The sequence below is a fragment of the Vollenhovia emeryi genome, unplaced genomic scaffold (genome assembly GCF_000949405.1).
Source record: "Vollenhovia emeryi isolate VEMERY1.0 unplaced genomic scaffold, V.emery_V1.0 DF939123.1, whole genome shotgun sequence".
In the NCBI taxonomy this organism is placed as follows: Eukaryota; Metazoa; Arthropoda; class Insecta; order Hymenoptera; family Formicidae; genus Vollenhovia; species Vollenhovia emeryi.
In genome coordinates this window covers 438010-462901 of record NW_011967243.1, presented here as the reverse complement: position 1 = coordinate 462901, position 24892 = coordinate 438010, and the positions used below count along the sequence as shown (strand labels likewise).

The 24892-nt window shown below is 44.3% G+C and overlaps 3 protein-coding genes across 7 annotated transcripts in view; 1 reads left to right on the top strand and 2 right to left on the bottom strand.

The window, feature by feature from the left end:
• The window catches only part of LOC105569571 (basic-leucine zipper transcription factor A), a 96187-nt gene extending 83516 nt beyond the window's left edge, over nucleotides 1–12671 (top strand). For both annotated transcript variants that reach the window (XM_012026143.1, XM_012026142.1), the window contains one exon: nucleotides 7812–12671. In XM_012026143.1, the coding sequence (XP_011881533.1) occupies nucleotides 7821–9203 (1383 nt within the window). In that variant the 5' untranslated portion in view covers nucleotides 7812–7820 and the 3' untranslated portion in view covers nucleotides 9204–12671. The remainder of the gene's footprint in view (nucleotides 1–7811) is intronic.
• Nucleotides 12672–15621: 2950 nt separating this feature from the next.
• LOC105569567 (zinc finger protein 271-like) lies at nucleotides 15622–21609 on the bottom strand. Of its 4 annotated transcripts, none has more exons than XM_012026138.1 (7): nucleotides 21355–21609; nucleotides 20582–21146; nucleotides 19531–20456; nucleotides 19210–19435; nucleotides 18204–19078; nucleotides 17806–18087; nucleotides 15622–17640 (listed from the first exon to the last, which is right to left on the bottom strand). In XM_012026138.1, the coding sequence occupies exons 1-5, from the start codon at nucleotides 21447–21449 to the stop codon at nucleotides 18332–18334; spliced, it is 2559 nt and encodes an 852-aa protein (XP_011881528.1). In that variant the 5' UTR covers nucleotides 21450–21609; the 3' UTR covers nucleotides 15622–17640; nucleotides 17806–18087; nucleotides 18204–18331. The 4 variants fall into 4 exon arrangements, with proteins under 4 accessions (XP_011881528.1, XP_011881525.1, XP_011881529.1 ...); XM_012026135.1 differs by having other exon boundaries at nucleotides 17810–18087; XM_012026139.1 differs by having other exon boundaries at nucleotides 17829–18087.
• A 497-nt stretch (nucleotides 21610–22106) lies between these two features.
• LOC105569566 (tubulin--tyrosine ligase-like protein 12) lies at nucleotides 22107–24688 on the bottom strand. The gene is made up of 2 exons (XM_012026134.1): nucleotides 24491–24688; nucleotides 22107–24368 (listed from the first exon to the last, which is right to left on the bottom strand). The coding sequence occupies exon 2, from the start codon at nucleotides 24342–24344 to the stop codon at nucleotides 22494–22496; it is 1851 nt and encodes a 616-aa protein (XP_011881524.1). The 5' UTR covers nucleotides 24345–24368; nucleotides 24491–24688; the 3' UTR covers nucleotides 22107–22493.
• Nucleotides 24689–24892: the final 204 nt, after the last annotated feature.

Below are 24892 nucleotides of genomic sequence, written 5' to 3'. Positions count from 1 at the left end.
GGCAAAAGTAGAAATTTCCGACACTATCAGTCTTGAAGTAGGAGTAAATTTTGTACTTGCAGTTCGACTTGTCTTACTGTCTCAGGTTCTACGATATAATAGAATTAAAGATTCAACGTAGAGCCAAAATTTCGATTCGGGAAGAAACTAGATTCGGATGATGAATATCTGAAAAACTATATCGTAAGTAAGTACAGTCACCGAGATAATAGCGATAATTGGAAGATATCACCGGAAACAAAAAGATAAAAGATAAGAAAGAGCGAAGAAAGCAAGCCGGCGTGAATATATTCCGAAGAGAAATGTCTTATCGCGATCGTACTCTTCGAAAGGCGTGGAAATATCAGCGTGCTTAAAAAATAAAAAGCTCGTTGCTATTTTACGTAAAGCGACGTTTCTCGTAACTCGCTCTCGTCTCGCGGCGATTTGCGTGTTTTAAAGAAATACTTTCCATCCACGCAAGACGCAACCGAGCGAGTCCTTTCGACATATTCCGCTCGCTCGCTCGCTCGCTCGCATCGCCCGAAGCTCGCCTTGTTGTTCCTCCGCCCGATAGCGACGTGCTCCGGCTGTTTGCGCCGCCTCGCAATTTCTCCGTGCGGCGCCGCCACCGTCGAGTCCCCTTTCGAAAATAACACACGGCCGGTTGACGTCATGCTGTCATGACCACCGTGGCGCGCCAACGTCGCTCCGACGTCGTGTGCTGCGCGGCGCAGAAAATTCAACTCGCGCGCGCGCATACGCGCACACATTCTCACGGCATTACTCATGCACACACATGCGTGTGTATATATTTTATACACACACATATATATATACTTATAGAAGTATACGGCGCTATCGGCGCGCTCGCGCTCGTTTCGTCGCGAGTGCGCGCGTCACCGCGCCGATATCAGCGGCGAACGCGTGTGAGCGTACAGACACGCACACGCACACGTATACAACGACTACTTTTATCTACCGACGACTGGTCTCTCGGCCAACTCAGCCTTCGAAGCGCGTTTGCCGGCAGGGCCGGCGAAGACTGGCGTTGTGAATTTAGAAGTATAAATATGAAACCAACATCCAACCTTTTTAATCATCGCGCTTTTAAAACGGCCAGAAAGCGTGAATAATTTCTCTCTTCCTCCCCCTCCCCCTCCGTCTCTCTTTCTTTAAAGAATGAAGGAAAATGGGGGGGGGGCAAATTTAGATAAGATATAGACAGCAAAACTAGCAAATCAGATCGGACCTTTTGTCCCAATGTCCCCAAGTGTCGATAACTCAATTATCACTGCCTCTATTATTCTCTATCTATTTATCACGCTTAAAAATAGTTTAGTTTCGGATCGTGACTTATACGTACCGAACGTCGTTCAAATAAATTAACATAACACATCTCTTTCCATGTGCAACGTAACAGTCGGTACGTTAGAAAACGCATGCGCTGAACTTACTACTTAAACGTAATTTCGATTGTTCGGCGATGTTCGAAGATAACATTTTTTTCCAACAAAATGTATAAATACATATACGCGCTATAACTTGGAGAAATTTCCATTCTTTAGCCAGCCGAGATGTGGCGAGTGTGGCTGCGAAAAATTTTCGTACGCATCCATAGTCGCTTACAGATGAGCAGCGTGCAACGGCGAAAGAGTCGAATCTCAGCTAACGCTGTTTAACGTTGAGGCGCCGCGGTTTCCAACGTCGACACTGTCGCGCAAGTTGCTAGATAGCTTTGACTCGGCGCGGCCGTACCGAGTCGAGTCGAGTCGAGTCGAGGCAAACATTACCTCATCGCCCGGCAGAGCCGGATCCACCGTGAACCTTCTCCACTTGGGATTTTACTAGCCGCGCGCCATTACTACCTTGCGCCACTGCCGCGTGCGCGCGTCACGCTCACAAAAACGCTTCTTTCTCAGCCGACGGACGTGCATCGCGAGAACAACGCGTACATACGTACGCACACATATACAGTATATACATATAAGGTGTACTAAAAATAAAAGTGTTCCTACGAATGTCGCCCCCTTTCAATTTCATTCAAGTAAAAATTTGCAACATTTTGTAACTTCAAGGTGTTGCAGCTGTCAAAGTGATCGATCGATATCGGTTGCCATGAAGGTTGTTACTATGCTAAAAAGGGCGACATTCGTAGGAACACTTTTATCACTTGTCATATCGCCGCATCTGAGCGCGCGAAGTCTCAGGCCTATAATTTGTGAAATATAATCGCTTATCATTTAAAAACTATTGTAGCCTCGACATTTTTGTATTAGGATTTTCGTCTTGAAACGTTGTAAAGAATTTATGATTAAAAGGATATCCGGTGGTTTTGGTACACCCCGTATATGTATATATTATAATCGCTCAACTTTTGTAACGCGTCTGGCTTTTGTCTCGCCTCGCCTCGCGTCGCTCACACTTGTTCAATCCCTTGCCGCACGATTGTCGGCCAATCGGCCGATGGCTTTATCGGTCGTCACCGCCGTTATTTCTTGCTTATTAGCTCTCGCGTTCTCGCCACTGGATGTCCTAAGCGCGCCGATAACGCTCCGTGAGATTTAGAACCTCTCGAAACTCCTATTATCGTGCCGTGCACTTGAATGACGCGTATGATAGTTTGGATTTCCTACGAATCGTTCGCACGAAGACGTCGAATATCGATTCGTACTTGAAAGGAGTCGGACTCGCCGGGATTACGCTGCTTTCAATTCCTGCTTCGTCTATCGGTCACTCGGTTGTCCACAAGTGTATCTCATCGTGCATCGCGTGAACCCACCTATTCCTCGATATCCGATTACGTCGGATTCATCGCGAGACTCCTCTACTTGTAGCGCATCGCGTCGGTTTGCACCGACGAATTCCTTCGGAGACGAGAGGCGCTTCCTCCCTCACTTGTATACTTGCCGATGATTTATGCGATTATCCAGGTCCCGCGACGCATCTCGGGTGCTCACGTGCCCACTCGTCTCGAGTTTGAACCGCGATAAAACTTGCCCGGGTTTTATTCCCTGTGTTTTCGCTCGCTTGACGCCTGTTGCTCGCTCGTGGCGAATCCCGGTCGTTTTATCACCCGACGTCCAAGTCGCCGCACGGAATCTACAATATGACTTCCTTTGTACTTAAGTATCGATATACGTGAGTTATGTGCAGCAGCTCGACCACGCGAAAAACTGTGACGCACGAATAGACCCCGCGACTGTTCGTGACACCGGGATGCAGGATCGTTCAGCATCGTACGAAAGTTGAAGAACAAACGTCGGAATGCGCGTGTGTCGTATAAGTAAACCGGCAGATTGGATCGGATCGGACGTAGCCGACTTGTGTCGCGCGAAGGAGTCAAGCGCCAGCGATATATCGCGAAACGATTGTCGCTCTCTAATCGCGGGATCGCCACTTGGCCGGGCGCGAGACCCTTATTTAGCGCCGCGTTAATCCCCCGCGATCGCCAAGTTTCCAAACGAGATGCAAGCAGCGAGGATTTCACAAGTGGAAAAGGAGCGTCGGGGCGTGGCGCCTCTCTCAACTCTGATTTACGGCTGGTAAAGAACCGCGCATTATCGCCACATACAACTGATCCTCCTTAGTGTATTTCCTCATCCCTCGCTCTTCCTTACTGTCCCATCTGCGCGTCGCCTCACCCTCGTCTTCCCCAATCACCCCCAATCACCCTCATTCGCATCGGTCATCCTCTCCGCTCCTCCTCCCGCGTTCACCTCTTCGTCCCTTCTCTCGCCCTCGCGCTTTATTCTTTCCCTAACCATCTTACCTCTAACCGCCCATCCGTTTCGCCCGCCCGCCCCTTTCTCCCGCGCTATCCTCCGCGCTTTGCTCTAGTCTCTCTTTCTGTCTCTCTTTCGTGTGCGCGCGCGCGCGCACGTGCACGCACCTCCTTTCTCCATCACCCCCCAGGTTCCTCTTGTTCCCGTTCCCGTTGTCGATTCAACAAGTGCCCGGTCACGCTTCGCAAATATCGCACGTAAGAGGAGGAGACGCCGGAGAGATTACGGCCGCATCCGTAGTCGGGCGCGCGCCCCATTCGCCGAGTTTCCCCGAAATTTTCAAGTACGTATCCCCGAATACGTGCTCCTCGCGGGAGGTAGTAGTCGAGAGACAACGAGCAAGTTTCGCCGATCGGAGTGAAATTATTAACCCGCGTTACACGTACCGCCCCCTCCCCCCCCCCTCGCTCTCGCAAGTTTATCTTCCTTCCAACGCACTTTCGCGACGCGTAGGGCGATGTGCACGGAAATCCACTCGCTTCGAAGATTCCCCCGTCATAATTTGAAACTTGCTAGTCGTTTCAATCGTTGGCGCGAGCGATTCTTCGCGCGGCATAATATATCGGCGATAAGCGCGAGCCGAAATAAAAATGTGAAAGTTATATAACACCGTTCGACAGTAAGCAAAGTAAAATCAGTAAAGCCGAAGCTACGGTAATTTTGAGATGCTTGCTCGAATGGTTAAATTGATTTCACTCGCTCGTCTCTCGGATTCGCCTGAAACGGCTTGAAATTCCCGCTCGGGGACGCGCGAATGAGACGTTGCAGCGAATGTTAGTCGCTTTTAGTTGAAAGGAAAGAAAGAAGAGTTGCCCAGAAAAGAGTTGGCGTCATTCTCTCGACGGCTAGAAGGCGAGATTAGATCCGCCGCGTTGTTTTTCCTCCGCGATGATTCCACGAACGTTCCTTGGAGCTCCGAGCTGGCCGGTTGACCACGTCGCGTTGGAAGGAGAATCTCCACGAGCGAGTCATATTCCAAGTAGGCCGCTACGGCCGGCTGCGGCGGATGTACACGGTCGCAAGAGCGAGTCGTTGCCGCTAGAGACACTCGAGTCAGCCCAGGGACGTAGCGACGTAGTTACGTAGCTACCGTGCGGCAAGTAGAAAACGCGTTTCGGTCTAGAGTCCGCCCAAGTCTGCCGTCTTGACCGATAAGAGACAAACTGGGTCATTCTCAGTCGAGTATAAAATTACACACAAATCCACGTTGCTCCGGCTGCGAGAGGCTCAACAGTCAGCTGGCACATGCATGCGACACCGCGTAATTACGCGGTAAATAAATTTCAGCCGTGAACCCAGTTGCAATTTTTCGACTTTCATGGAGTTTGTCGAATTTACAAGTTTCTTATTGTCGGTCTATGGGACATAATGGAATCATATGCGGGAACGTACATACATACGCGCGTCGCATTGGCTTTGCCCACGAGTCTCTCCGGTACGTCGTTCACCACAAGCTCGGTCATCACATCGCTCACTACCGCTGTAGCGGAGCCGCGCGCTATCAGCTCGAGGCGGCGTTGGTAATGACGCGCGGGCGCCGAGTTCGATGGAAGCGCGGTGACGTTTGTTCCCCGAGCCATTAGATCACCCCGTTCGCGCACGAAATTCGCTTGCAAAACGTTTCAAGCGAGCGAACATATAAAAATGTATTCGCGAAATTTAATATCCCGCTAGCCGCTCGGCATAGTGGAACGGCGGACACCTCGCAGTCTTACTTATCAGTTCTCATTTATGAAAAGACGTACGGTCTTATTCGTCGATGTCTGGACCTCAGTTTTACTAGGATTCACAGTTTCATAATCTTTATTTCCATCCATACATCAGGTCCAGGCGTTAATGAATAAAGCCAGCGGCACACGATACTATTTTTCCAAGTAAATTGCGTACGAGAACCAATAAGGATGCAGAGTTTTATATCAGGTGACTCAATGTTAAATCCTGACTGGCTCTCGTAAGCAATCCAGTGGAAAAAAAATAGTATCGTGTGCCGTTGGCTTTAGACTGCACGTAACCAAGTGTCGAGATCATAGTAAGTCCACGCCGTCATTTGCTTGTTCTGCGCATCTGCCATTGTTCTGGGCGGACCAATGCGAGCAAAGTTGTATGTGTGGTAGCGTAGCTTTGACAAATACGTACACACGCTCCTGGATTGCTGGCCAAAACGATGGCGCAGTACCACGTGATCGGGACTGTAAAGATCTCAGGAACCGACGGAGAGTGGACCTACTAGTTATACTACAGTCGAGATCTTTCAATTTTGCACAACAAAAACACGCACGGCATCAAGTCGAGACTCTCGATTGTCAAGGCGCTACCGAATAATTTTATTTCGCAATTGTCGATTTAGAAGTTACGCATTACATAAAAGGGAAGACGCGCCTCTTTCTTGAAAGAGAGAGGGGGGGAGGGAAGATTTTAAATTTGATAAGCCGTAAGTCGGAAACGTCCGCGATAGGAATAGTATCCGCAACTATTTCTAACGCGAATTTATGAAAGTTGTTCGAATTATCAAAGTTTGGTAAGTGGCAATTCGTTCTATAATCGAGTCGAGCGACGAAAGTCAAAGAGACGATAATCGACTTCAGTAACGAGATTAATCGCGTGATTATGAGGAAGAGATTCGTGTCTTCTTCCTTCATTTTGAATGTTATGCTTCTGTGTGCTCGGAGGACCGAGGTATCGTCGTGAGCCTTTGCGGTCGACCTGGCGACCGTCGCCGTTATCTTTTCGTTGGGCCCAAAAACATCCTCTTTCTCTTTTCATACGAATGCATATCTTTCGCTCGCGTTCCTTTCCTCTTCCGTAAAATCAAACGTCATGTGGAAGCCACGTGGACTCGGCCATCCGGCAAACATGTCGCTGGTGACATCTCACGGCATCTCCGAGCACAACTGAGCACGCACGTCGTGGCGAAACATACACAAGAGAGGGGACTCTTCCCCTCTTCATCATCGCCGTCCTCTCACCCTTTTAACGCTCCCTACTCTCGACCTCTCTTTCTCACGCTCGCGAGAGCGCGTTCTTGCTCGCACCAGCAGAGAAACGCGTCTCTCCGTCTCCCGAGGTGAGCAAGGGCTTGGAGGGAGGAACGATTATTTACTTACTTTCACTCGCGCGACCTCGTACGCGCGTAAATCATCCACGGCTGCGTGGATACTGCTTTCGTAGGGTCCGCGGCGCCAAGGTACGCACGCGAATTCGTCCCACCCTACAATCGACAACGAGACGAAGAGAAATTGTAATCTCGGCATTCGGGATCGTCTTGACCTCATTCCCAGTTCGCGAGAAAAACGCGTGCGACTTTTAAATAAAATACAGAATCCGATCATGTTTAACGACAAAGATTTTTATTCTTCGGAATTCTATTGAATTCGATACACACATCAATTTGGCACGGGTAATAATTAGGGACAAAAATGATTTGATTATTTAAACGTATAGGTACTTTTTGACAATATACGACCCGAAGCGAATTAATGCACCGTCACCTCCATTTTTATTTGAGCGAAAATATTTTTTGCTACCAAGCTATCTTATAAAATTATAAGGATTTGTCGAAACGTTAGGTTTCTCTTAAAAAATTCTCTTTGTCCCGCTTGTGGCTTCCCTCTGTCGCAAGAGTGTCGGGCAAACGTTTCTAAAATATTGCTGCTGGAAGTGTCGAGACTGAGCCCGCTCGCCAGCGAGCGGTCGTCCGCGTTCCGCTGATGATTTCTTCCAGGCAAGGCTAGGGAGTCGCGTGACGTCACTTTTTCCATCGCTCGGACCAAGTGCCGAGCGTCTGAGTCACGTCCTCTCTTGCCTACTCTCTCGCCTTCCAGTGTCTCGAGCAAAACTAAACGTGCCCATTCTACTTTGTTGTATCAACACCGACAAATAACTTGACGATAACGCTGACCCTTAATAAACTTACGATTCGTCGTAACGGTTCAATCTACAAGATGATGGAATTATAACTAGAGATGATACGTCTTTGTATACAGATAGAACGAAATGCGCGCAAAGAAATACAAGAAGCTAATATTAGCAATTTGTGGATGCTTTCAGAGTTGTGCAATGATGGGTCTGCAGGCGACGGCAGGAAAACGCAAATTAGAGGGTGGTGTCGGCTGCATGGAATTCCACATGGATTTAGGCGAGAGTCCGTCGAAGCTCGGACGCGTGGACGGTAGCTGGTGGGCAATGGACGACAGTTACGGGCCACCCCTGAATCAGACATCGACGTCGTATTATGAGATGGAGGTGAGCTCGCCCTGTCTACAGACGACGAACCCGTGCCAGTCTACGACGACGAGTTCCTCGCAATCGCAGCAACAGCAGCAGCAGCAATCCCAGCAACACCCATCGCAGCACCATCCATCTTCCCAATCGTCGCAACAAACACAGCAGCAGCAACAATCACAGCAGCAGCAGCAGCAGCAACAACAGCAGCAGCAGCAACAGCAACAACAACAATCGTCGGCGTCACCCTCGACGTCGGCCTCGTCCACAGTGACCCAGTTGCATCACCACGCGCAACATTATTATCACCATCAACGCGCCGCCGTCAGTCCTATCGGCAGCAACGGTTATAGCCAGCTGTCGAGATCTCAGCCGCAATGGGGCGCCCTTCATCATTACGAACCGCCAACGATACGTCGCGAGGAAAACGGCAAGAGCTACCTGGAGCTCGGCTCAAGTTACCGGGCGAACGAGCGGTGTTGCGAAGGTTCCAAGTCTAGCTGGTGTCGACGCGGCCGGGCCTGCTATCGGCAACGACGGCTCGCCGTGCTCAACATCTCTATGTGCAAACTCGCCAGGTATCGCCAATTCCCGGATCCGAGCCTCCACCGATCGGTATTGATTTGCAACACCTTAAGACACCTAGAACGTGAGATGGAGAGAGACAGGAGTCCGCCACCTATGGAGCCGGTCGTACCGGCGCCGATCGCTCAACTGCAACCTCCCGAGCAGGGCAGGTTAACGCCTTTCCCTGTGCCGCCGACGTCGTCGGGCGAAACCGATGTCGATTCCGGCATCGGTGACAGTGACGACAGCCGCTCGATCAATTGGGGTAGCGTACTATCTCTGTCGAGCCAATCGCCGCTCGATCCGCTCAACAACAACGAATTACTAGATGTGGACATTGGGCCCGATCTTGACCTGGACTTTATGCCCGGGTGGAAGCTGACGCCTGTTTCGACAGACGACATCCTGAGAAGTACAACGACAACCCAGGAACAGCACCATCATCACCACCATCATCATCACCACCATCATCATCAGCATCATCATCACCAACAGCAGCAGCAACAGCAGCAGCAGCAACAACAACACCTGATGTCGGGAAGCAGTTGCGGCAGCAGCTGCGGCAATAGCAACGTTATCGGAAATGCCGGCGTCAGCAATGTTGGTAGCAGCAGTAGTACGCACGAGTCGTTGATGTGCGTAGGATCATAGCCCTCGACTTTGACGTCGTTGAGTCATCTCATCGATTTCTATCCCCTGACGCCGCAGGGCAAGTAAATCCGCGGCTATAGCGGTCCGATGCGGCCCGTGAGTTCTGCGAAGGCGCGCGAGTGAGAAGCGGTGGTGAACACGGATCTCTCGCCTACCCTCTGGAGCGTTCGATATCCGGCCAGCGACTCTCGAGGAGCCTTTATCTTTCGATTTCGCGTTAATTTATTGTCGTGTCAATTACACGTGTACTCGTACACACTGATACATACATACATACATGCATAGAAACGGACACGTACACCGATGCCGATACAATCTTCTGTGACACTTTTGTTCTTCCTCCGCTCTTTTTACCACCGCTGCTACTACTACTACTACTACTACTGCTACTACCACCATCATCATCCTCGATACCATTACTGATCCTATCATTACCATTACTTCTCTTACTATCCCTCCTGCGACTATTACCACTATCGTTATCGTTACTTCTACTACTATCGCTACTATTGCTAGTAATACTATATTACTACTTTTACTAATACTATTACTACTACTACTACTACTACTATTATTACTATCGCTAATCAACGTGTCTCCCAATGTATCTGCTCCCCGAGGGACGGACGCGTCATGACACGCGGCATCCGCAGGTGCAGTCAAAATAGAGCGCTCTGAGGGTTTAACGAACGACTTAAAAACAGAGAGGGAGAAGACGAGAGGACATGAGGGAAGGGTTGAGACAAGGGAAAGAAAGTCTTTACTGTCCGTGTGTCGACAGGTGCTGCTACTCGCGATGATCTGGTGTCCTGACAAATAAGACGACAAATTTTGTATTGAGCTACCGCGTACAAGATCATGGAGACGCGTGTACCATCTCCACGTGGAATTTCGAGACCAGGTACAAGCGCAATTTACATATGCCTCGACAGAATTTGTCTCAAGATTTGAGAGAGAATTATCGATAATCATCAATCCTCCAATGGCGCGTAACAACGATCCAATATACGGAATTGTATGGGAGGCAGTGTCCCTGCAGTTGTATCTGCCAACTCGATGATCCACGTTGCGAATCTTCGGAAAAGTGATTAAGATGTACAAGAGAGTGCGCACAGAGATTTGAGAAGACAGAGAGGTGTCGGTTACGCCGAGTACGAGGAGGCTTCCTCTTCGAGGCTGGAAAAACCCACGAGAACGTTGCGATTCAAGTCTTCCGGCCTGGGAAGCTTATGGCTCCCTCGCCGTTCTCGTTCATGAGTCGCAGCCTCATATTGTCCGAGGGATTTTCTTCGTGGAATGGCGTGCGGGGTCTCTGGAAGGAACAATCGATGATAATCACCAACGATATACACTATCCATACATATATATATATTATATATATATGTACGCGGACACACATCCACACGCATTCAACATATACATACGCGCGCGCGTATATACAGACAGACTGATAGTATATATACGACTGCCGTGGCCTATATTACACGAAGAGACACGTGCGAGTGTGAGTGCACGCAAGTCGTACGGTGCTACAGGGCGGCTGCATCCTAGTGTTTCTATTCTCTGACACACGCGCGCGCGCATACACCCACACACATGTACATACACGAACATACATCAAGCCGAAGACGTTCCGAATTCGCACGGATTGCTCGAAGCGTCCGTCACTCGGGGTCGTCATGACGCGTGGTTCTGCCGTCGTAAGCGTGATACGATGTAAGTCGAAGATGTCGGCGTCTCGAACTCGAGACACCTTCGGCACCACTACCAGTCGCGCGGCCTAGCGATAGATTCTGCTTGTTCGACTAGACTCACCCGGCGTGCCACGGGTATTCAGAAAAGCCAAGTCTGTTAAAAAGCTAATCGGATCCGATCTACATAATGCTCTTAAAATGAAGATACTTGGCTGTACATCATTTTTGTATGTCGCTGATACATTGAAAGATGTGCAATTACTGAAACGTTTATCACATTCAAAATAGAATCGTTATTTATGAAGATTTGTGAAACAAATTATTGAACAGGTTGAATCGGGTTGGTGCAATTGTGTCTCGATTACTGATGTACTGTGAGAAAGTGAGAAAACAATGAGAGAAAGAGAGAAAGAAAGGGTTGAAATATTTGTGTTAGAACTGCGAGACATAATCGAGCTAGATATTAAAATACGCGTTTAACCCAGTGAGTGCATTCGTTTGAAAACGTTGCGATCAGAACAAAAGTTATTTTTATACAGTAGTTATGCAAGATATGATCTCATAAATGATCTTTGTCTACCTTGATTTTTTATATTCTAGGATACAAACACGTGCGAACATACGTATGTGCGTGTATAAAGTGTAGACGCAGATATACAGTTGTTATTTTAATTTTTCAAAGCGGCACGTATTTTTTAACGCAGACACTCACTGATTAATAACAGCAATCTGTGCAACTGATTATTTTTTTAATGAGTAGCAGTATTTATCTAGAATTCTTTTGGTGCTTCTTACCACCGCGATTCAGCGGAGAAATGTATGACACGATTGTCTCAATCGCAAAGTCTAATCGCAAGTTGAAATGTAAAAATTAAACAAGCAAGGTAGTCTATTAGCTTACAAAGTCCATTAAGGGGGTTCGAGCATTTGACCAAATAAAAGATAAATCTATAATATATACATGATGCAAAAGATAATCAAACTATGTATAACAGAAATTTGAATAATTCTTACAGTATCGTTTACTAAATATTTAATTATAAAGTAGTAGTATGCAAGCACGTATAACTGTATCATTTTCAAATTTCTTGTCATTTAACATATTTGTATGTAAGACAAATTAAAAAAAAACTGTCGCAATAGTAAAGTAAATATTGAAGAATATTTTAGTGGAAACACTTACATAAATTTATCGTCGCGTTCGAGAGAAATTTAGATTTTTCGGCGAAACAATCGGTGAAACCGAGAAGAAAACGATGACACACAATTGGAAATATGTTATCTGTTGGTATTTGCATCAAATATTAAAACTTTTATTTTGCTATTTTTTAATATTTGACAACTTTTAAAATATAACTGATTACATATTATGACATTTACGAATATAATCTTACTAATATTATTGCGAAATTATTTTTTCAGTCGTTGAATACAATTTTATTAATAACATGTTTGTTGATTAGAAAGTAGCGCTCGAACCTCCTTTAAGTTTCAACGCAACGCATTACTCCTAAAATGCATGATGTGGACCGGTATAACTCGATTTTATCAATTTCGTATTCATTATTTTATTAGAATGACCATCGAGCTTCCCACGAATAAAGAAATACAAAAATATTTAAATATCTTACCAAAGAAAAAAAAACAGTGGAGGAAATGCTAAAAATCATTCAATGAAATTTATCGCATTGAATTATAGCGAGATTAAAGAGATTTTCCACAGATCTCGGAATTATTTGTTTAGTCATATCGGAAAAAAGAATTATCGAAAAATTATAAAGGAAAGTAACAACGAGTGCAACAGGCCATGTCGTGCATTTCTTTGTACACACGCACGCGTGTGTGCGTGTGTATGGTGTGTGCATGTGTGTGTGTGTGAGAGAGAGAGAGAAAGGTAATGCGTTCCAAGGAGATTAACACGAGACGCCGGCGCCTTCCTGTGAATATCTTGTGTCTCGATGTACGACGTCGACAAATGTACCTGCATTTTAGAGATCGGGATAACGTTCTCCCCTTCGGATCGTCGCACGGTGGCCACTGCGCGCCACTGATCTCCCATAAATGTATCATAAATATATATATAGTATATCTATATAAAATAAATTAAAGAGTGGCCGACGTGCGCACGCGTGAAGAAGGCAGAAGGCTCGATTTAAAGCCCATTCGACCCCGGACGCATCTTCTCGCGTGAATCCGTGCGCGATCTCGCCCTCAACGTCCACGAATCCATTCAAGAGCAGCTATACTTAAAAGCTAAACGATTTAAGAAAGTCTAACGTTACGAAAGAGAGTAATAATAGTAACTTATCGACTCGACTGATTACTTAAACGCGAGGGTGAATGTGAGTGAACGCGAGTGCGCGTGCGAGAGCAAAGAGCGTGCGTATGTGTGTAAAAAGGGATGATATAGAATTATCGCGATATAAAATTGATTTCAATTGTAATTATATATAATGATGTTCTCTCTTACATAACACGCGACACACACGCGCGCGCGCGCGCGCGCGCGCCCACACGCCCACCCCACCCACACACACACACACACACACACACACACACACGCGGACGCGAGATATGCTAGGTACTTGTTGTACATATATATATATAGATACATATAATATGCGTTACTTACTAAGTCTAAGCTCTTAAGCATAAACGCGAATCGTCGAGAAAGAAGAGACCCTTCACACCTTTGTCCCACCCTGCGAGTCGCGTCGACTGTCCTCGCTCCTTTGAAGATCCTTCCTCGAGTTCCATTTTCTACTTTGTACTATATAACACATATACGATCGGCACACCTCCTCTCGCACGCGCAATCTCCCCCTCTCCGTCCCCTATCACCAAACCGCCCTTGGACGATAACGCTCCTCTGCCCTCCCCTTCCCTTTCACCGCGTGATTTCTCTGCGGAAACGACGAGCAATATTACTTTTAACAAGCTGCGGAGAATATAGAGAAAGAGCGTACGTACAAATCCACGCGTCTGACCGCACGTGAGTGTCACACACGAGTCCTTTGCGTATGCGTTGTATGCGCGTTGGGCGTCGAACGTTAGTAACGGCAGATGAACGCGGGTGAATCGCAAGCCGAGCAGATGCAAGGGCTCGCACCTCTCAGGGAAAGAGCAGTATGATTAGGCGGAAGAGTAGCTTCTTTCCGATAAAGAGAGAGAGAAAGAGTTCGTTTTATTGCTAGATCTAAGATACTTTATAGCCGTCATTGGCAAATATCTTATCTTTTCGCTGCGTTGCACGGGACTTGTATCCGCCGGAATGTGACTCGATGTAAATTTGACGATAAAACGCAAGTCTAAATCTCTAACGTTCAGCCCGAAATTAGGAAAATACTCAATTTTCGGTCGTTCGATCGTTCGAACTCCGGGACATTCTGCCGACTAGGTCGAGACGAGCGGAAGCGAATTGACAGGCAAGTTTTTCGATTTCAAGCCGATCCACCCTCCGGTTATTGTACGCTAAAGGAAGGATTCGGTTTGACTGCTCTGCAGGAAAATGGGATGATGCAATATCCTTTTCTAGAAAATCTTTCTCACATGCCGTTATAATCGCAATTACGAGTCAATGTAATTTCAAGTACGATTCCAAGTGGCAGTCTGTCGCCATATGCTACTTATATCTTTCATAAGATATAACGTAATAATGATTTAATACGCGATCAACAAAACGCACTTTGCTCATTGTGTTTTTCGGTGGAGCAGCCGCGTTGTTCTTCCACGATGTTAATACCAAGTCGAGATGTCGGGAGCGGAGAATCGTACGGTCGCGCGTATTTCAAATCGCATACGTTTTCGCAAACGAAACCCTTTTTTCTCCGCTTCGAGAAAGACCGAGTCAAATAATTCAATATATCTCTCGATTGACGAGAGGTGCACAAATTTGCTATATTAAAAACAAATCAAGCCCCGTGCCAGCTGCATTTCGCGATCGTAGACAAATTGCACGTAATTGCATAGCGATAACGAAGAGAAACCTGAATACGAAGAAAAGGAATATAATATTTCTATCGTAGTGCACAGGCGATTTTGCGAGTCAGTCTATAAAAATTATCTGTAACGACAAGACACCCCTCCTTAGGGGAAATATTGAAATCCGCTCTTGCCTGCGAGTCCCTTCTCAACGTCAGAAACGTCCGAGAGACACCGCGAAATCATTGAGATGCTACCGAGCGTCCTGGTGAGATGGTCCAGCGTCCGTCGTTTTGGCTCCCACGCAGAAGCGAAAGCGCGAGGACGTGCGAGCGCTGCCGGCATCGGCGGTACGTCGAGTTTTGTTTATATTCTTTTTCCGCGATCACACGCTGACGCGTTAGCTCGCGATCGGACACGCGTATCTCGTCAAGTGCCTAAAAACCGCCGAAGGGAGAAAGTTACGGCTGTTCAGCGGCAAGGCCGCGGCGCGGAGTCCTCGGCACGCCGACGTGCATACAAGTGGCAGCGGTGTGTGCGACATGATACTCGGGCGATTATCGCGTTTCTTCCCGTTCTTCCCTTTCTCCTTTCTCCTCTTTCTGTCTTTTTTTTTTAACGAAATATCGAATGGAGGCGTAAATTTGTAAATAGTATAAATAGCACGAGCGCGAAGATACGTTTAAGCGAAATGAAAAAAGAGGATATAATAAGTTTAATATTGAGAAAATATATATAAGATATATATTATATATTAAAGACAAAATGTATATATATATGTATGCGTATACGTGTACATATGCGTGTGCGTGTATATGTGTATAAGATTATTATTATTATTATATGCATATATATGTATATATTTATCTTGGTAAATAATACGAGGCGGCGACGAGCACGCGATCGATTCTTCCTCATCATCGCGGTGACATTCGGACAAAATTCCTTCCCACTCGCGCTTATGACGGCTCGCGGCCATTCACAGTAGTATTGGTCGACTTTTTTTTTCCTTTTTCTCGTGTTTATCGAGCAATCTGTTCGAACCAACTTTACGATCAAAGATCGTTGCGTTTTATCGATTGCGCGAGATTTACATCAAAACGTACTTTTTTTTCCTAGCGCAAAAGATTCACATTAAACTCGTAATTTGTTTCCACACCGAGCTCAAGTATATTACAATATAAATAAATTTTCTATGATGATGTCTGATCGAGAATTTATCTTTGCGTCACACAAGGTCTAAGCCGTCATCGCGCGAACCGATTTTTTTTTATTCGATTCGGTTCCTTCATCTCAAGAAGGTTGTAAATTAGGAGACAATGGCGAACAGCCGTCGATTGGGAAGCGATCGGGCGCGCGTGATTCGACGCCGTCGTAAGAAATTAGGGCAGGAAGGATGCACAATGTTATGTGTGTACATTGTAAATAGTAGCGCGAAGAACGATGGTTACAGAGAGAAACACATACACAGAGATAATTAATTTAAAGAAAACGAGAGAGTAATATGGGATATAAAGGAGAGATAGAGAAAGAGAGAGAGAAAAAAGGGGGCGGCTGCGAGTCGGGGCGGTGTCGTCGGCCGCGTCGAGCAAACGCACGGCACAGCGGCACTTTCGAATCATCCGGGTCACATCAGCACTGTCCGGAAGCGCGTTAGTCGAGAGTTCGGGAGCGTTCTCTCGCGCTGCCCCAGCAACATCTTTGGTGCTTCGCTTTCGCTTCCGTTCGCGAGTAAACACGAGTCTGCGAGACTGACCGTACGCGAGCGATCGAGTGGAGACGTCGCTGAAAATTATTCCGCGTTCTCCAGCAAACTCTCTCCGAGTCATCCGCCTTGATTCGACCCTGACGCCGTGCGCTCGCAACGCGCGTGCCGGGTACGCGCGTTTTAACAGAGCCGAAGATTATACTCTGAGAGATGCGTAATTGTATCGTCGACGACCACGCGCCGATCACTCGACCATAACGTAAGAGCGTGGCACTGCGAGGCCGTTGCGTCTGAAAAGAAAAATAGGGAAATAACATTGCAAATTACCATGAACGTATGACAAACTTTGTGAAAAAGACCACTCGGCCGTCGGTCGTCGCCGTTGGGGCGAGCGAGACGAAAACGCACGCGACTCGATCGGACCCACGTTTTTACTTGCGCACAAAAGCACGTGTGCTCCTCGATCATTTAGGAATTGAGAAAAATATATAAAATCGGCCAACGAATGTCACACGGGAGAAAAATCGCAATTACTCTAGTCCTATATGCGGTCGACGATTAATACGGCACACGTGTGTTCGCGAGTGATCGGGCGTGTCGCCATTTCCTTTCGTTTCTCTTTGTTCTAAAATCGTGGAGTTGTATCACGTACTGTTCTACCAAAATATATTAGCAACAACAGCAGCAGAACTAACAGTAAAACGGGGAGTTGTTTAATTGGACAATGAATGACAAAAATTTTGAGTAAAAAGAAACTGCAACGCATGAATATGAAAAACAACAACTATCAAAAACAATAAAGAGTATTATTCTATATATAACAACGACTTTTATTGCACCACCAAAGAAGGCTGCCTGTGAGTTATAAACGAGTGCCTTCGGACGACTGTTCACCAAGCCCGAGTCCAGCAAGTTACATTCAAGACATCACGAGACACGATTTGCGATGCGATCTTCATTTTCTCATATTACGGACGCCGATGCAATTTGTTAGCAAATTATAATCTTGTGCGGAATATTGTCATCAGACTCCATTAAATCGCCTAAATTGCATATCATCTTTATGGAGCTTCATGTTCTGCTCTTCCGACATTCGGAGAATTTGCCAGACATCTAGAAGTTATGTTAAACATAACATTTACTTAGTCTCTCATTATACAGAGGATAATCAAATAGATTGTATATTTGAATTTGGATATAAATGCAAATTTTTAATGCTGAATTTTAAACAACTATCCAGATTAAGAAAAACAATGATTTCTTTATATATTATTATACTTGCATATCGAAGATGTAGATACATTTGATTCTTTCCGACGCGTAAATACGTGGATTCTCTTCGCTTCTGGATACTGACATATCCAATAAGGGTATATAATCGGCCAGACATATTGTTTTACCAGCAGCAAGACAGTTTTATCTCACTCGTATCTGTATTCCTAGGATATCCTTATATCGTTATTCATTTGCTGATAACTCGAAGCCTCCATCCACACAAGTATTCGGCTATACAAATTTGATCATTTTTTGCGTTTTTTAAGAACTTGTACTAATCGGAAACTGTAATATATGAGATAAAAGAATAATTAGAATAAGAAATCATTTAGCGAATACGTATTGCATGTTGCGTCTACAGAAAAGCACTGGCGCGTTTTAACAGTACAATTTTCTCATACCTCTTACGATAATAATTGGGTAAAAGTAGATTTTAATCTGCTCTTCTCATAGGAAACTCTAATGTTTGATTCGTTGTACATATTCACCACATGGATACTACTAAAATTACTTAATTCTCCAAGAGCCATTAATATTGACATAAACTTGAAGAATGTGATAAATTAATATTTGAAATTGCCAAGTTATCTTGTTCGTGCACTGCAGTACGCTTTGACGTATTTTTTTCGTTTAAAGATCTCGTTAGACCAGCCGCGCCGCATCGATCCGCCGTTGCACGTTTTGCGTGCTTTAACATGTCATTCTTCTGCGAGAAGCTTTTACCACAAGTCTCGCAAGGGAAAGGCTTAACACCCGTGTGGATTCTTTCGTGGACGGTTAGCGCACCTTTACGCGTAAAACCTTTGTTGCAGAAATGGCACTTGTGTGGCTTCAGACCCGCGTGGATCTTCATGTGCTGGCTGAGATTGCTGGAGCATCTGTACCGCATGTTGCACACCTTACAGCTATATGGGCGTTCACCGGTGTGTATCCTCTCGTGGATCAGCCGTGCCTCTTTCGAGACGAACGAGTCTCCGCAATAGTGGCACATGTGCGGCCTCTCCCTCAAATGCATCGACCTCTTGTGATACGTCAGCGAACTTTTACTTGCTAATTTCTTGCCACATTCGTCACATTCGTAAAGCTTATCGTCTCCGTGTACGCGCTGGTGAATTAACAAGACAGCGCGTCTCGGGAATATCTTACTGCAAATGTCACAACGCCATATCTCCTTGTCGTTACATTTCTTCTTAATACTGTCCGCTATTTCCTCCTCGGTATGCTTTTTCCTATGTATCTTTAATTCGCTCATGGTTTTACATCTGTATGCGCAAACCTATAATAAAGCATACGATCCTTCCTTAACGCTCCCAATCAATTTTTGTTATGAGAATACGGCTAATATCTATGACGTGTAAAGAAAAGAAATTTAATAATTTCGACAAAGTTTTTACGAAATACACCTACGCTGCATGTATAGCCTCCACTATCGTTATTATGCCGTTTCATGTGTGTGTTCATGTTTCCTCTACGATTAAATGTCGCACCGCAAATCGGACATGTGTGTCTATTGAAGCCATGAGATAACTTGTGTTGTCGCAATTGAATCCTCCTGTAGAAGGCTTTCCCGCACTGTTCACAAGAATATGGTCTGTTGCCATCATGATGATTCATATGTTCCCGCAAATGAAATCTGTACAAAGATGCGGAAAATATTTTTTATGAGTTTAGTCGAAATAATTTGAACAAAAAAAAACTTGCTTAATTAAACACAAGTATGCACATTACCGTGATCTAAACGCATTGCCACATATCTCGCACACGTGCCTCTTCTTTATAGATTCGTCCAAATGAGTTCTTTTGTGACCTCTTAAATTATTGGAATGTTTGAAGCTTTTTCCACACAGATCGCACAGATAAGGCTTATCTGTTCTGTGAGTAGCTTCGTGAATATCTAAACTAGACCATTTCTCGTAAGTTTTATCGCACGTAGAGCACTTAAATGATAACCGTCCCCCGTGCGATTCCATGATATGAATTAACAAGTCTTTTCTATTGCGATATACTTTCTCGCAATGACCGCATCTTTTATCTACTTCAAGATTAGTATGAAGGCATTTGTGATTATCATAATCCTGCTGGCATTTGAACGATTGGTTGCAAACAGTACAATGTACTGATTCACAGCTTTTAACATTATCGATAACTTGGAACCTTTCGTTGCACGTTATAGACCTTCCACTTTCTGTAGTTATAGACATATCATGTTTGGAGACATTTTGTTGCTTACTACAAAATATTTTATGATTTTCAAATATTTCCTGTGTTTCACAAAAAGTTTGGCACTGCTGACATAAAACGTCAGGACTTCCATTCTGGGTCTTATCTTGAACTTTTGATATTTCTTCCGTAACGGTCAGGTTACTTTTGCAGTTAATTTGTCTACAAGTTTGGATCAGCGTGCCAAGTTCTAATGGCACAATACTCTTCGCCATGTTCTGAAAATGATTATTCTGTATTTCAGAAGATTCTCCATTTCCCAATCCTCTCAAACTTATTTCTGAATCGGAGTTTATCATCTTATTTATAGTGAACGAATTAGAATGCGTATTATGATTCATATACATTTCTTGAATTATCTCTAATGAACTTATCCCCAATGAACTTATCTCTAATTCGTCAATCAACGCATTGTACTTGGTCTCGTATTCTGGCTGCAAAACAAAATATCTATCGATTACATAACAAATATAGTTTTCATTAAAAGTGTAATTTGTAAAAATCTTAATAATTACGGTCGGCTAACACATGACACTAATTTTTTACCGCACTTGCTTACCTCTCTCTCGACATTTAGAATCCGTTTCAAACGCATATCAGTTCTCAGGCATGAAACGACTAGCGAGTGTACAACTTCCAACTTATTACAGCAATCGGTACACACTTTCTGTGGCAATGAATCGTCTATGTCAATTGAGATGGGCAGATGCAAATTTATCCTCTCTTTTAATTTAAGGGCTATACCCTCGGCAGCAAATACGTCTATTCCATCGAGAGTGGACTTGCCACAGATTCGACATAAATTAGAAAATCTAACAGAGATATTATGATACTCGTCTAGCTCGTTGACACTCATATCACAGTACGTTCGAGGCACACCATCGTCTACTTGATGGAGATGCTGCTCTTTGTCAAACATATTTATCGAGCTTTCGCCGTCGGTAGTCAGGTCGGTCCTAAATAAAGTAGGAACGGTACCTTCCTCTAGAACGACAGGAACAATTTTGCTCACGTAACAGTGATCTTCAATGTGGTGGGAGCAAACGTAATAATTCGAATGCAACTCTGCATTCGACTTGGCGACCAAATCCGATCTGCCGCAAAATTCCGCCCATACTTTAGCTCTAAAAGAATCATCAAGTTTTGTATTATGAATGAAGAAGCCAGTGATATAAGTATGATAATTATAGATAACTGTACTACATTAGCAATAATAACAGGTGGCATTTGACCAACAATGAGGTAAAAAAATGCACTTAATGATTATCCAAGCATCGTTAAGAATAAACGCGACAATGTTGGTTAACCTATTGGAAGGTGTATTGCACTTACGTGTCATCGTTGGGAAAATTGATAAAACTGACATTCGACGAATCCTCACTTTCTGACGAATACCTGCAATTTAATGCGGCGCAAACGAGTCTCATGTTGGACGGATATTCCTAGTTGTACGTAGAGAAACAAATTTTGTCAAGAGTCAAGACTACTGTTGTATATACATACGTCTCTATCACACCAGTCAACATTTCATACAACGATCGGTCTGTTTCTCTCTCTCTCTCTTCAACGCAGAGAAAAATGGAGGGGTCGCTGCTCCTGGAGGTGGTAAGGAAAGCGATTGCTACGCCGATCTACTCGTGTTTTCCACCAACTAATCCATTCGTGGCGCTTTACTTAAAAATTACACATACACGCTCCAGGCTAGGCTTGCAATTAAATCCGCGGATTCTTCATGCTAATTAATTTTAATGAATGAAAGATAACGCAAAGTTGCAAACTGCCTGGGACTGCCATAATTTACAAATGTCATTAAAATGCAATTCGGTCGTTAATGTAAATATAATTGATGCTAAATCAGAAATCTATGTAAATATCGAAAATGACGTTACAAAATAAATACAAATACACCGGCCGGATATGAATATGAGTCCGAAATATGATTAGCTCAATGATCACATATATGTATTTTCATGACTCATGAATATGAATTCATTTAGGCGAACGGCCACGCGTTTTGAATAATTCAATTATATAGTCGGCCTAACACCACAGTGGGAAACTTACAGCAACAGTGCAACACTCGATTAAGAAATACTTGAAAAATATATTTTTACTTTAGCAAAATACACATATAATCAACCCGGCAATAAAATTATCACAACTTTACTTCAAATTATGACTGCTTTCTTTTTAGGAGACACAAATTGACACGAGTTAACACACTCGAGCACACTTTATCACCGTGAAATGGCAAAGATTTAAAGAAAAGGTTCTGTCGAAACACTCGGAGCAGATGCATTCTTCGGTCAAAAACACACCCGACTCTCTTCCCGAGCAGAGTCGAAAAGTGTCGATTGAGTTTGAAACGTGTCCATTTAGATTTTTATTCAAACAGCGACATGTGTCGACTTGTGACAAAAATTTCGACTGTGTTATCTAAAAGGAAAGCAGCATATATAAACAATCTGATATTACTCTCCGGCTGTATCCAATGCGTGAAACACTTCTGGATTCTCGATATCCAAGAACAAACATTTAAAAATGTCATTGTAGAAGTCTGGATAATATTCGCACGCCCGTTGGCAATCGGGCGTAAAATTGATCTCCAACAGCTTGGGCTGCATTTCACAGTCTTCTCTCCATTCCAGCATCAAGTCGGCGGCGTAAACGGCTCTGCTTTGCGGACTCTCGGCTATTCCTTTCGGCGGCGGCTGCGCGATCGCGGCTTCGAAGGTCTGTCGTAAGACGAAGAGAACCTTCGGCTCAATATAAGTTTCCCAGGGATAATCGGGATACTGATTATCCCATTCTACAATGAAATCGGCGCATTTAATGTGAAACAGCGGATTCTCCTCGGTATAATTCATCACGGTGAAGTGTTGCTCGTACGAATCAAAATTGTTCAGTGCAAACGGCTGATTCGCAAAACGCAGGAAGAAATTTGCATAAGCGTACGCGCGTAGCGGCTTTACGGACTTGAGCAACACAACGTATCTCATATCGAACTTTACTTCATTTATGTCCGGTCTGTTGTACAAAACTGGCCGCTCGATGTACTTCTGCACGATTTTCGGACCTGTGCTAGGCAGTCGCAGAATGTAATAGAGATTGTTTGTGATATGAGTGTCTAAGCCTCTCGCCAAGTTCCACGGTTTGCAAATCCAGTGATTATCCAAATTCCTCTCTGCTCGTTGCGTGAAATAAGCGACAAACTGTGCCAATTCCGTGCTTAAATTATACGTCGTCGGTAACCATGCTGGATAAGTCGCGAGGGTATCTGAATCATACAACTTGTTCATTGCTGTTCTTCTGCATACAATCGATAAAAGATCCTTTGTCGTTAAAACATTCTCATGTGGAAATTGATTTACAAAAACGTTAGGCGAGGAAACATTTAATTCTTTGTAAGTCTTGTAGTGAGATACGAGCCATAAAATGTCTGCCTCCTCTTTGTTGTCAGTGATTTCAAACGCCGGATCTGTCAAATAGTTGTTTACGTAATTATATGGTGAAAATACCTTCAATCTTCTATCAACATCTATTTTCACCACGTCCAGGTTCTCCGGCAGACTTTCGGGAATATGACCTGCTAAAAAATAATCTGCATCTGGCTCAGTCTGCTGAAAATTTTCGTCTTTAAAAGTACTGTGGACCCAAGGCAACAATAACGAGCGTCTTTTTTCAGCATCCTTCGTCTGATTCTCTACAAAATCCCTCGTGACTTCATCCCCTGCAGCAACATCTCTTACAGGAAAGAGAAGCGTATAAATTACACCTGCCATATGCAGAAAAGGGACAGCTCTAAAATTTGGCTCGTCGCTGTGGTTTATTGCTGAACCAACCTCATCCATAATATACCATATTGGCATTCTATCTTCTATCTCCCCATAGTTAACTGAATACGATTGATTGTAACGCCACATTTCGTTCAAAACACTCTTGATTTTCTCTTGCTCATCTGCCTCAGTGTTTAGTCCCATGAGGACACACATTCGATCGAGTAGGCCAGGCACCTGAATTAAATTCTGTCGAGCACCACTGGCGTCGTATGTCCATGCATGATCAATAAGATAAATATTATTGGGATCTTGCACAGATATGCCATTTTCCATAGATACAATTAGCTTCCATACTGGTTCTGTAACATGCCTTTCTCCACATTCATATTCTACCTTTGCCAACTGGAAGACATGGCCAGCATCGTAAACCTGATCTTTTAACTTCGTGTACAAAACTTTCCAGAATAATTGTGGGACACCATAAGATTCAAGTTGAGTTTTATGTGTTCTGAGAAACACATTAAATAAGACAATACCATCCATTGTATAAAAAATTAATAAGCTGACCTAGAACAAATATTTGATGATTACTTATACTATATTTCTTTATTTAATACACCAAAGTTAAATATACTATCTGTGTTAGTTAAAATTTAGGCATGCGAGATATATCAGATACAGAAAGTAACCTGTTCATGTGGAACGTCCAAAGCAATAAATATTGCACTCAAATAAGTACAGCAAGCAAAGAATCTTTATGCTGTATTACATAGCAATTATCTATAAATTAATGATAAAAATTTTAAAGGTAATATTTTTGCTCGTGATAGGTTAATGTCACTGACAAAATACCACTAGCAATAGCACCCGACACAGTAAGTTGGCATTTCTGGACAGGATGAGCAACAGCGTTTAGTAAGATAGTAACTAATTTTGCAGCATATCCAAGAATTTCCGGAAAATTGTTATTTTCTCGATTCTCGATTTTCGTTATTTGAATTTGGAAATTCTCGGAAATCCAATTATTGGATTTTTTCATAGTGCCACCTCTTTGCTGATCATGTTCTCCTGATGCTTTGCCAGCTTTCTCG

Excerpts from the sequence above, each read along its gene's own strand:
- LOC105569567 (XM_012026138.1), bottom strand. The coding sequence starts at position 21,449 with ATGAGACTCGTTTGCGCCGCATTAAATTGCAGGTATTCGTCAGAAAGT. Across the intron at positions 20,457-20,581 it reads TTCTAAATGTCGAGAGAGAG|CCAGAATACGAGACCAAGTA; the intron begins GTAAGCAAGTGC and ends TTTGTTTTGCAG. Across the intron at positions 19,079-19,209 it reads GTGGAGGCTATACATGCAGC|GTTTGCGCATACAGATGTAA; the intron begins GTAGGTGTATTT and ends GCTTTATTATAG.
- LOC105569566 (XM_012026134.1), bottom strand. The coding sequence starts at position 24,344 with ATGGATGGTATTGTCTTATTTAATGTGTTTCTCAGAACACATAAAACT.